General features: G+C 41.2%; 1 protein-coding gene across 1 annotated transcript in view; it reads right to left on the bottom strand.

The window, feature by feature from the left end:
* Positions 1-12,795, bottom strand: part of MED13L (mediator complex subunit 13L) — a gene marked incomplete at its 5' end in the record, with an annotated part of 54,283 nt that overhangs the window by 4,762 nt on the left and 36,726 nt on the right. Inside the window, 6 exons of the mRNA XM_029087152.1 lie at positions 1,191-1,352; positions 4,602-4,756; positions 7,524-7,700; positions 8,718-8,876; positions 10,311-10,453; positions 10,912-11,135. Coding sequence (XP_028942985.1) covers positions 1,191-1,352; positions 4,602-4,756; positions 7,524-7,700; positions 8,718-8,876; positions 10,311-10,453; positions 10,912-11,135 — 1,020 coding nt within the window. The remainder of the gene's footprint in view (positions 1-1,190; positions 1,353-4,601; positions 4,757-7,523; positions 7,701-8,717; positions 8,877-10,310; positions 10,454-10,911; positions 11,136-12,795) is intronic.

The raw sequence follows: 12,795 nt of genomic DNA, 5'->3' as shown, positions 1-12,795 counted from the left end.
GGGTGGTGGCTCCTTCTCTCTAGTACAAATCTAGTACAAGCTTACGGAAGGAATTTGTGAAGTTGCCTGGAGCTCTGCTGACTGTGTTTTTACTGCTGGAACTGAAACACAGTCTTTGGATTACTCATTCACAAAAAAAAAAAAAGGTAGTTTTAAATTTTGTGTACAACTTCATCTCTAGCTCCAAAAACACGGTGCTTTGTTTTTCATATTTTTGACATCTCCATGCTGTAGGTTTAAAGAAAAGCACTTACTTCAGGGACATCTATCTATGCATGAAGAGTGCAGAGTGTAGGGAGTAAGGTTCAGTGCTGCACTGAATGTAAAGCCTGCCATGCTGACTGCAAGTCATCATAACATCGGCCCTAAAATTGCTCTTTTTGCATGAGGAGAGGATTGAGAGATACTGAACACTTCTACTCTGATAGACATCGATGAGGTAACTTAGTTAAAAGACTTGCAAAAATGTTGAGTATTTGGTAATTAAGCTGGGAATGGATCAAGTAAGTGGGACTATCCTTATTATTCTGTACGTTGTTTGCTCAGATAGTTATGTGATGCTATTAAAGGCAGATTTTTCACCTTCTTTCCATGCTCATTAGTTCACATTTGTTTGATTCATTCAAATAAGAAGCTGCATGACTCTCTACAGGGGTCAGTAAATCTCGAGCAGTTGAACCAATTCTGCTGTATACGTCTCACAAACACCAGTGGTTCTAGACTGGAAGGTACCAGAGATTCACTCTGACACTACAGACTCCACTGTGCAACTTTTACAACTAGGGAAATAGAAATGGAGAGTAAATGTTCTCGCTGGAGGTGCTACTCTCCCTTCTAAATTTTAATCTACATCTCATAACTGGATTAGGGCAGAACAGAAGGTACGTCCCTCCTGTCTCAGGCTGACTGAAAATGAAAACTGGGACACTTCTTGTAATATCAGATACAGCTTTGGTGACTCTGTACTTAGAAGCTGCCAAACTATTCCATTTTCAGGTAAGGGCTTTAGGAACAGAGAACTGAGTTTTAACAGCCAGTTATCTTAAGTAAATTTTAACCTAAAATCGTATTTCCCTTTCCAGTACTGTCACATCGGTGGTAACATGCAAGGCCAACATTTTCAAAGAAATCACTAGGTTATAAATACAATTCTTCTTCCCCTTCCCCTGTGAAAGGGTAGCAAGACAGACCTTCAGGAAGAGGGGACACTGGTTTTGTGCCTGAGGACAGGATGACCAGAACCACTGCGGAAGATTCTCAGCTTTGGCAGTTGATACGAAGTATCCAAGAGCAAGAGGCTGCTGCTTCAGTTCTTCAGGGGCTTCTCTGGAAAGGAGACGTTCCCCTTGGCTCTGAAAGAAAAGTTGAAAAGGCACATTTGTTGTTTTACATCATTACATCCCACTCCAATAACATTAATTTTGCTTACTAATTACTCAGCCTTTAATCCAGTTCTGTCTTTGTTATTAACGAGATATCCTTCGGTCATTCACGAATCTTAGTCCAGGTTGTCTAATCCCTTCCTTTTCCCCCTGGAGTTGGGTTCTCCAGACTTAATGTTCCAGAATCACTTCAGATTCCCAAACAGCAATGCTGACCTCCTAAACTGAACTGAGTACAGGTAGAACTTGATGCTACAGAGAAACTTAGAGGTACTGGGCTCCGGCTGTGAATCTGAGCACCTTCTTGTGTGTGTGCACAGAGCAGACCAGCGTTGAATTTACGTTTATAAATCCTGGTAGGCTTTCCCTATACATATCCAAACCAGCAGTCTGCACTGCAGGTGATCATCCTGACTTCAGTTAGGGGAAGGATGCGTTACACACTCAGATATAGGAGAACAGAGCATATCTGCACCTTTCTAATCCTGGTTGTGTTTGCTTTCTCAGTGAGTTACATTGATAGCACAGAAAAAAAATCCTACACTTGCTATTCCTGCTACGGACAGTTAGAAGATACTGTGCTTTGTTTCAGTTTGTACTACCAAGCAGAGGTGAAACGTGGGGAAGAAGAAAGAGCTGTCCTGCTTTTCAATTTATATAATTGATTTATTTCTATACTGTATTTTTGCAGTATTAGTTACTCATTCATATCTATGGACCAAACAGTGATTTGGAGAAGAGAGAGTTAAACAATGAGAAAACAGCTGTAAAACTCATTTCATCAGTCACTGCCTGTCAGCATATACGTTTGTGATTTTATTTCTACAGAGTAAAACCTAGATGAACCTTCCATACCCGAGGCTGTTGAAATGCTTGGTGTAAGCTTGCTTACCTCACTCACCCCGTGTGTGTGCGTATACATATGCTTATATATCATGAACCACATTGCCAAACCTACAAGGGTCTCCTTAGGTATCAGAAAGGGTGACTGCTGTTCCACTCTGGAGTACCTTCCTATTTTAAATGCATTTGGGTTTTTTTGGAAACACCCTTTGTTATTTTTCTTTTACTTTTATTTCATAGGGGAAAAACTTGAAAGATGCCTGTGAAGGATTTTAGCTTGAAACTTATCCCAGAAGAACTGGGATAGCAGTTCATTTAATCCATAAACATCTTATAAGTCAATAGGTTAAAAAAAAAAAAAAAAAAAAATTCCACTGCACAGAAAGCTGCTTAATCACAAAGCCTTCACTGCTAGTCCTTCAAGCAGGTCTTTCTCCAACAGTAATATCTTGGTCAGGAATCAAAGAAAGTTAAACAGTCCATAAAGCTCGGAGAAGGCTGCAGCTCACCTGGCTGTGGGTGCTCAAAGCCACAGCAAACCTTGAAACTGGCTGCTGAGCAATCAGGGCTCACACTGCTCAACTGCAGCAATCAATTATGGGTTACATGGACGAAGGCTTGACCTTCCCCGACCCACAAGGTAATGATCACACGCTGTTGCTTTTTTAAAACCAAAAATTACACATCAATTACTAGGCCCTTGTTAATGATTAACCTGAATTACTATGACAGGTTCATCTAGAAATGGCTTGTCCAGGTCTCCAAGCTCTTTGGTCATTAACCTTTCTGTGCTGTTCTTAAGCCACTTGGATGGAGTTCCATTGAGAAGAGGTTTTGTAAATGCATTTCTAAAAGTGGTACAGAATAGAGATTGTTGAATGAACTAAGTAAGAGAGAGAAACTGTGATGAGTGATGAGTTATGATTTATGGCTGGAGGGTTTAGTAACAGAATGTAAAACTTTCGATCTTTCACATACCAGTTTGAAATAACCAAGTGATAGTGATGTGCAATTATTTAGCCTTTGAAAAGTGGGTTGGAGTATTAACATAAGGTACAGTGGTTGTGTACTGAGATCACAAAATACCCTATCAGCATTTTTGTGGCTGATGCAGAAGTAGTTTTTCACCCACAGCCTGTATTGAGCTGACCACTGGAGCGTTGTGGCAGAGGGTGCAAGGGAAATATAGGCAGGAGGTGAAACTAACACCATTTAGTTACTTACAGGGAGTCAGAATTCTTTTCTTAAGACATCTTATTTAGATTTAGAAAAATGCACTGCTTTGTTACAGGGACTGAATGAGGAGCATCATTCACAGGTAATTATCTTAGCTGTACTTACACCTCCTCTAAGCATCTATTCTGAACTTACTTCCATGCCAGATTTATAGTTTCTCTTGAGACTGTTTAAAGCCACCAGTGACAGTCACAGATCCAGATCCAGTTACTTAAACGATTACAGATCACTACACCAGCAGTTTTACATGCATGGGGTTATGTCTCTTGTATAAGTTAGCCTGTTTCCTTAATAAACACTATATTACTTAGGAAAGAGGTAATAAGCTATGGCTATAAATGTACTATTTCTAGAATAAAACTTCTCCACAGGAAATTATGAAGTGTCAAACTTCAACATCCTTGTGATAGAAACCATTTTAAGAGTACAGCTAAATCTCTTGCACAATTAAATTTATGAGTAAAAGAGTTCAATCAAATGTGATCTAAATTATGTTAAAGCTGATTCAAAAAAATACTTGGAATTACCAAAAATAATTTGTGTTTTAAGTAATCACTGGTGTTGGAACCAACTTTATAAAAGCCACTTCAAACATAAGTAATTTATAAACACTATGTGCTCTGGGCTAATTTTTACTAAGAAAACAATATTTGCATAAACATCCAGCACCTGCAGAGTTTCTCTGGGTAGGGTTTTATTATTAGGAGAATTATTGCCCTTCTTGCCGCCTCTAGAAATTCACGTGAACAGAGCTGTCATATCTTCCTTTCTCTCAAAGGCTTGTCACTTTGTGCCAGGGACATTCCATATGATTTTCCAGAAAAAAAATGGATGAGTACAGAATAAAGTTACACAGGGTCATTAGATCCAGCTCTGCCACACAAAAATGAAGCTTCTCTCCTCCGTCTCACTCCCTCTCAGTATCTTGTCCACTAAATTAACTTGAGAGATGTCAATAGTCAAGGCAGACACACCTACAATGGTACTGAACCAGCACCTTCAATTTTAACATTAATTTCTGCTTCCTGTTCACCTAATTATGTTTGAGAATCTACAGGAAAAAAATACTTTGTTGGAGGATTTGTGTCTTTTTAACATTCTATTTTAAGCAGCACATGCCCTAAAGTTCTCCAGCCTTACCCTACTATGCTGGAAGTGAGATCCCACTCCAATACCAGATGGTGATCCAGGGGAAGGAACTGGGGAGGAGTTTGGTGAAGAGTGGAGATTCCCTGTTATTAAAATTCTGATGTCATTGTCCATGTCATCTGGGAATGGGAGGTCAAACATGTCATCTGAAAAGGAAAACAAAGAAAAATAATTTCCAATGTGCTGTACTCATTCTTGCCAATAAATTTCTGTAATTTGTTACCATTCCCTTTAAGTTATCCTCATTCCCTTTGCTTTTTTTTACATACTCGTAAGACAGATGAAAGCAGAGATAAACACCTTACTGTTTAATCCTTCTTACTACCTTTGACTGCAACCGCACAGACTTGAAAGGAAGAGTTGGCAGACTTCTCTTAAAACCATAAATTTTAACAATGGTCATGGAACAAACAAAAATCCTGTCATACCAGCTTAATAAAAATCCAAATTTAACAGAAAAAAAATGATACCCTCTCTGCATTTGGTCACAGAAATCCACTAATAAAATACCTGAAAATACATTAAACAAACCTACATACGTTGCTCTCAGCAGGTGCTGCTCTTCAGCGCTGCACACCAGCGCTTCCGGCTCAAAATGTTCTGGGAGCAGCTTCAAGACACTGCTCACAGAGCCAGGCCTGCGCCACACTCACACTCACACTGTCCTGATGATTTCAAATGCTTCCTACAACGCAGCTTGGAATAGTTCACTTTTATCTCAGAAATTAACTGCAGTTGTATTACCATAACGTGCTCTTTTAATTTGCTTTATGTTAATATGTGGGAAGGGCATGAAGACACAGTGAAAGCGCGTGTGCCTTCTCCGAGTACATTCCATTACTCAGTCATTTGAACCCCTTTTGATACCGCGAGTAATTTACAGGATGGAAAGCTAAGACATTATAAACACAGAGCAAAAAATTACAAGCATCACAATGTGGTTTATGTGGTTTATAGGGTGTTTTTCCTTATCCAGATTTCTCAGCAGGCACAGATGTTTAAGCAGTATAATGACATTTAAAGTACATTTTAGGGGACAGAAAGGGACAGTGGGAGCTGTCTGAATTAACTGATTAATTCGAATTGCAGCCAAATTTGTACTAAAACACACAGAGCCCTAAATAGGAGTCATGCATTTCTACATATTATAATAAATAATTTATCTTGAAGAAGAAGAATTTGCTCCACATGAAAATTTGCTCCACATGAAAACAGAAAGCAATGTGTGTGTCTTGAACTAATTTCACCTGAAGTCCTAGTGCTGAAATAGGCAGGTGGTTGTTTTTCCTTCATCTTCTGAAGAGAAATACCGGATTGCAAGCGCAATGAATTAACTTAGTTTATTAACTTCTGTCCTACAACCTCAGTAAAGAAAACAGAAGTCATGTCATGCTCTGCTTAGCCTCCAAAGCATAAATGAGATGGCTAATAGCATTGGAAGCGGTTTAATCATTAAGTAGAACAGAGTTAAGAAAATTAAATTTAACACCATTTTGGAAAACGCCGGTTCTTGTACCTGATTCTAATTAGCATCTGGAGCACTAAAGGGCAGGTTAATGCAGGTTAAATATTTGTCAGCACAGCATTCAGCCAGGATTCTGGGGCCTTGAAAGGACAGCTGCTTAAGTATTAAGTGGGGTAACTTCCCTTCTGTGAGGCCCACTGAAATTCCAGGAGGAACAGATCAAAGCAGACTCCTTCATTAAATATAGTGGGCCTTTCTTCCTCTCTATACTGTAAATTTCCTCTTCCTAAAATACTTCTATTGCAAATGTTTGTAGTTACTCTTCATTTAAATTATTTTACAATCATTTTTAGGGATTTATGGTAAAACAGGTAGGAAAATACTTATTTGATATAAAGTATTAACCAGAGTCTTGCTGACGCAAACTACAGGGTTAAATATGTTTGAAAAAGCATGCTGCTAACATAAAGAATTCTCAGGTTGGTCTATTTTGCCCACTTTACAGGAAGATTAACATTTTAAAACAAGTAACTCCTTCTTCACAAGGTTGGTACCCATCAGGGCATGGAGCGAACCACTATTATAAAAAACAAGTTGGCCTGATCAAATCACAACAAGAAGAAAAATCACAACAAGAAGAAAAATCCTCTCTACTCCACTCTTGTAAGGCCCCACCTGGAATACTGTGTCCAGTTCTGGAGCCCCCAACACAAGAAAGACATGGACCAGTTAGAACAAGTCCAGAGAAGGGCCACCAGGATGATCCAAGGGCTGGAGCAGCTCTGCTATGAGGACAGGCTGAGAGAGTTGGGGCTGTTCAGCCTGGAGAAGAGAAGGCGCCGGGGAGACCTTCTAGTGGCCTCCCAGTACCTGAAGGGGCTACAAGAAAGCTGGGGAAGGACTTTTCCTAAGGGCAGTTAATGACAAAACAAGGGGAAATGGGTTTAAACTGGAAGAGGGGAGGTTTAGATGAGATATTAGGAAGAAGTTCTTCACTGTGAGGGTGGTCAGACACTGGAACAGGTTGCCCAGAGAAGCTGTGGTTGCTCCTCCCTGGAAGTGTTCAAGGCCAGGCTGGATGAGGCTTTGAGCAACCTGGTCTAGTGGAAGGTGTCCCTGCTGCTGGCAGGGGGGTTGGAACTGGATGAGCTTTAAGGTCCCTTCCAACCCAAACCATTCTATGATTCTATGATTTTATAGTCTGTGCCATTTTGCATATTGATGGGTCAGTATCACTTCTGGAAGAAATCAGTATGATTCTCTGGAAACGGACTTCAGCAACATGACCCTGTAGCAGTGTTGTTCTCTTTAAATTCAATTAGAGTGGTACGGCGTCGCTGGGAGAACACGGATCCACTCTGGTTTTCTTCATGACTGGGAGAGCTCTGCTGATGTTCTGAAGCATTCCCCAGTCTTTCACTGCTCACACCAGACACACGTTTACTCACCGTTAGTAGGGCTGAATCCATCCTCATTGGGGTAATTTGCTGGTGCCACCTGGATAGTAGCAGAGGTTGGGAAAACCAGGATGTGTGTACAGGAGGCATCCTGAGGGGTGTTCAGCTGGGATGACTGCAGATTCAGCGCAGTACTCCGGCCAAACACGGATCCCATGGTGACAGCATCTTCCAGAACAGAAGCAACAGCAGAGACATTAATTTGTATCATCTTCAAAATATATGTTCTGTGTTCAATTAATTTCAAATCTGCGTTTGCAAGCTAATACAAGTGTTTAAAGGTTCTTATCCCAAAAAGAATAATGTACTAGAAGAGCTTGAAACTAAGATCACAAGTTGCAGATGATGTTTAGCTGTGTGAATTCCCATACAATGCCCCACCTTTCCTTTCACTCTGCTGCCCCTTAATCAGAGATGGACTTGTTAAATGAGCAAGTTAAATTTCTTTTTGACACACACATATCTGTATAAATTTGCAACATTCCCCACTTTGGTTGACATGAAAAAAGCATAATTTGCTGTCTATTTTCTCTGCTGTGAAAATTATTCATCTTGAGCAATTATCAAGCTCGTTTCATTCTGTTCCATGTAGTAATCTTTTATTTCTAAACTAAAAAAACCAGTAGTTTGTAAGGCTAGGTCACCATGTACATTAAAAAAGTAAATGTTTAATACAAGAAATAAGTCAAGGGAACCTCAAAATTTAATTTTATTTCAACTTAACTCTGTGGACTGCTGCTTATAATAGAACTCTCTAAATAACTTCAAGCATATGAAAAGGCAAGTGGAGGGTTATCCTTACTGCCATTTCCAGACTCCTCCTCTTTCACACTGCTGACTCTTACACTGTCTCATCCTCATGTTGACGCTCCTCACATGAGGGTGTCTACAACATCACATTTCAGGGGATGAAAACTGGTCTGTGAACATGACCTCCCTGAGGAAAAGGTCCTCAGTCTGACAGTGGCATAGAGCAATCCTGCCCCCAGGAGCCTACACTCCTGACACAGCATCTCTTACTGGTACTTTTGGGAATTCTCCTGACTCAACCTATTTTCAACTAGCCGTGCTAGTCAAGGTCTTCTTCTTGGACTCAGAATTCTCCCAAAATTAACATGCTTATGTGATAAATATGATGAAAAAAGGAAAGTTTCACTAGTATTTCAATAGTTGGATAAAATTTACCTGGCATCACAACAAATGACCCCTGGGGCTCCATGGCAACTAAGCAGGCACTGAGGATAGAAGGAGAGTCCGCCGCTGAGATGCCGCACATGCGGCACACCTCCTTCAATTGTTTGCTGATTGTCTGCAGGGAACATTCCCCAAGGAGGATACTCCAGTCTGAAAGGAATAAACATGACGATAGAGCAGGTTCTGAAACAGCCAGCACTCGCTTGGAAATAGCACAGCAGCAATAACACTTTGCATCTCTAACTCTGGACTATTCTAGAGTGCCTCCCCATGTAAACAGGGTGTAAATGTGCCATAATGGAACACTGGAAACGTAACCAGGGAGATATGAATTCACACACTCAACACCAGAGAACTTTTGTTAAACTTTGTTACTAATAAAATACACGAAATAAAGCAAATTTCAGCGAAGGTGCAGATATACATTCACTAAACTACATTTAGCAATTTAAAGACATTATTTGTCCAAACAGAGGAAGAGAATTGCTGATGACATTCTTAATCTGTTTTCCTGCCCTCGTTCCAGTTAACTCCTGTGTCTGTGCTGGATAACAAATTCCCCTACCAGGGCAGACAACAGCAGTTCTTCCCTGCGTGTCCTATATGGAGAAGGCATTTCATTACTGCTTTTTTCCCCACCTAGAGCATTGCTTTGTGCTTTCAGACTGAATTGTTATTTATTGTGCACTGGTTTTCAGGTTTTTTCCCACCTCGTGAAATACAGAATCTCTTACAATACACTAACCAGAGAAATTCATGTCTCCTTCAGTTATTCATGCAAAAGGACAAACACTCATGAAACATCTTTATCCTCCTGTCTAATTTATCTTCGTGTTCCAACTCGGGAGATGGGGGAAGACTGAGAGCACCCTCTCAGAATCCCACTTTCTTCTGCTCAGTCACCAAACCAAACCTGAACAGTGGCCACAGGAAGATGCTGAACACATGTACTGATATCAGCGAGAGGAACCAGCGCTGCAGCGAAGCAATGTGGTCCCTACCCCTGTTGGGTTAAGGCACCTACACCCAAACCACTCCGGAGCTCCCTCTCAGTTCCCGCAGAGCTGTGAGGAATGTTAAATCTTGGGAACTCCTCGCTCACTGCAGGGAGCTGCACGTTGCTGCAGGGAGTACCTTATTGCTGGTTAACACTGATTATCAGTTTTGTATACCACAGGGGAAAAAAAAAATATATTTTTTTTTGTTCATTACATTTTTTTTGCAATAATTTTTTGTTTGTTTAGTTTACGTTCAGGTTTAGGAATCAGGATGAAACTTGTTTCTATTTCTGTGTCAGGATAACTGCTGTTCAGCTCTTTTTCTAACGTGGTGATATCCATGACTTCCACTTGGAAATGCACTGTGCAGAAACTAGTTCATTTATACTACAGACATGAGGGAGGAATGTCAAACCCAGTGTACAAACAAGCTAATTGTTTATGCAAACCAACACAAAAATGCAGTGCCAGGGCAGGATTATCACTCTCAGTGTTCTGGTTTTAAAGGCTCATGGTCAATTCTGTCACACTAAGGCCGTGTCTTCACTCCAAAACCACAGGCAGTGACCGCACTGACATCTCATACCTTTCAACTCCCCGTGGCCTAAGCGGCCGAGCCGCCCGATTACAACTCTCCAAGGCAGTGATGTCATCTGGACAATACCAACACACCATTCCCACAGCTTCTGCAGACCTATTTTACGTGCAGACAACTTGCTCCTCCTTGACCTGGAAGTTAAGGAAGAAAAAGAAAAAAGAAAATAAGAGAATCAAGGACAATATTCAGATTTCTATTCTATGTAGTTATTTCACTCTTACCCTCTCCAGGTGTTCTTACACTTCTGTGGAGTGTCTAACTTACCTTTTACTAACAACAAGCAGAAAAAGTATGTGTCTGCTTTCAGAACTATTATTGCAGTGACATGTGAAAGGTGTCACCATGCTGAGCCAAACCAGCTGTACCAATACCAGTTGTTCTTGAAGGTAAGATCCATAGGTAGCGTTTGTAAAACAAGTCTAACACAGTAACTCTTTGCAATTTATAAGCTATAAAAGTGACAACTGAAATGTTATCGCTGTAAAATTATTATAATCCCATCAGCAGGAAATATGACTAGAAGGGATGTGCAAGAGTGAGGGATGGCAACTACAGACCGAGATCTAATGTAAAAAATAAAGGTTTCTACCTGTTTGGTAAATCAATATTAACTATGCAGGTTTCCAGCAATTCACCATGAAGGTCAGTGCAGGATGCCAGAAGCCAACGCTGATCGTGAGACAAACAATATCCGACGAACAGCACGTTGTATTTCTGACTGGCCTCTCCAAATGTTTCCCCCAGCTCTGTCTGTTTGTCTTTGATGGGTGCCAGGATGAAAGGAGGCGAGTACAGCTGGATTGGGCTGGGCCTCTGCAAGAAAGTCAACACCATCATCAGCAGATATTTCAAAAACTAATGCAAGAAACACACTAACACACATTGGCAGCGAGTACAGAAAAATATGAGTTTGAAACAATAAATAAATTCAAAATTTGAGGCACTCTTGGGGGAAAAGGGAGTTCTAAGACATTTAATTTCTGCTCGTTAAAACTGACACACTTCAAACCTTATCTGAAGGGGAAACTAAGGTCTGAGAACAGTCTGGACAGAACGACACCAATCTCTGACACCATCAGGAGTTTCAGCCTGCTCTGCTGTACATCCTTTCGCTAAAATTGATGGCATCTGCTCACCTCTGTCCATTCACACACCACCTACAGAACAATGGATAGCACAGTCCACAACGAATAGCACAGTTCCACCTGAGCTCAGGTGTATGGATATCTATTCCACTCAGACCTCGTGTATGGATATCTATCTAGGCGTTAGGTATAACGTACTTTCAAGAACATCAGGCACGATGTCAGCAATTTAAAGTCACAGATCACAGTTTAATTTCCAAAATACTTTGGTTTTCGAGTCAACACTGAACTAATTAATCATTTGTGCCGTCCATGTGACAGTGCTTCTCTGTAAGAAACAAACTACCCTTGAACTTGTAAAAGCGATGGAGATGTTCAGCCTGCCTGGGCAATTGGTTCCAGTGTTCAGTCACTCCTACAGTTCTCTTGTGTTTCTGGATTTAAATGGAATTTCTTGTATTTCAATTTGTGGCCACTGCCTCTCATTCCATCACTGGATACCACCGAGAAAAGTCTGGCTCCATCTTCCTTACTCCCCCCATCAGGTATTTACACACACTTCTTGGACCCCTCTTGCCAAGACAACTACAGCTCTCGGTGCCTCCTCAGCTGTCAGATGCTCCTGTCCATCATCTTCACGGCCCTTTGCTGCATTTGCTCTGGTATGTCTGTGTCTCTTGTTCTGAGGAGCCCAGAACCAGACACAGAACGTGCCAGGTGATGCCTCACCAGAGAGGAGAACAGTCACCTCCTTTGCTCTGCTGTCAGCACCCTTCCTAACGCAGCCCCGTGTGCTCTCGGCTTTCTTTGCTGCGAGGGCACATTGCTCACGCTCAGCTTGTCCAGCAGGACCTCCAGGTCTTCCTCAGCAAAGCTGCTTTCCAGATGGTCTCTCCAAACCCATCTTTGCTTTATAACTCTTCTCTGAACAAAAATGGGCCTGACCAGACACGCTCAATGATTTAGAAATGGTTAGGGTATTTTCTTAATTTTTCAGGTAAAGTTTGGAAGTCCGCAGTGCAGACTGATAGTGAACGCATGTAAAAGGGAAAAAGCAGATGTCTGATGAAGTGTGCTAAGTGCAAGCTGCTCATGAAAACATTTGCCCCTTTTTTTGTGTCTTTTGCATCTTCAGGAAATTAAACACGAGATGCAAAGTGCAAGTTTATCAGCTTAGAGGAAGAGTCAGTTACGGTGTTTTCGCAGAGACACGAAGGGGTGTGGTACTTCTGCTTCTGTCACTTTCCAGAAGCATCCCACCCTGGCACCAGTGCAGGAATAGTAATTACAGGGAGGGAGATGCTTGCAGGGGTCTTGCAAGTTTATTGCTCTTGCCCTTACACCCAAATAGCTTGAAGTGTGACTGTTGTAACCTGCTGCACACCCCA

Source organism: Antrostomus carolinensis, unplaced genomic scaffold, assembly GCF_000700745.2.
Source record: "Antrostomus carolinensis isolate BGI_N321 unplaced genomic scaffold, ASM70074v2 scaffold1831, whole genome shotgun sequence".
NCBI lineage: Eukaryota > Metazoa > Chordata > Aves > Caprimulgiformes > Caprimulgidae > Antrostomus > Antrostomus carolinensis.
Note: the sequence above shows the minus strand (reverse complement) of the source record. Positions and strands in the feature narration are given on the sequence as shown.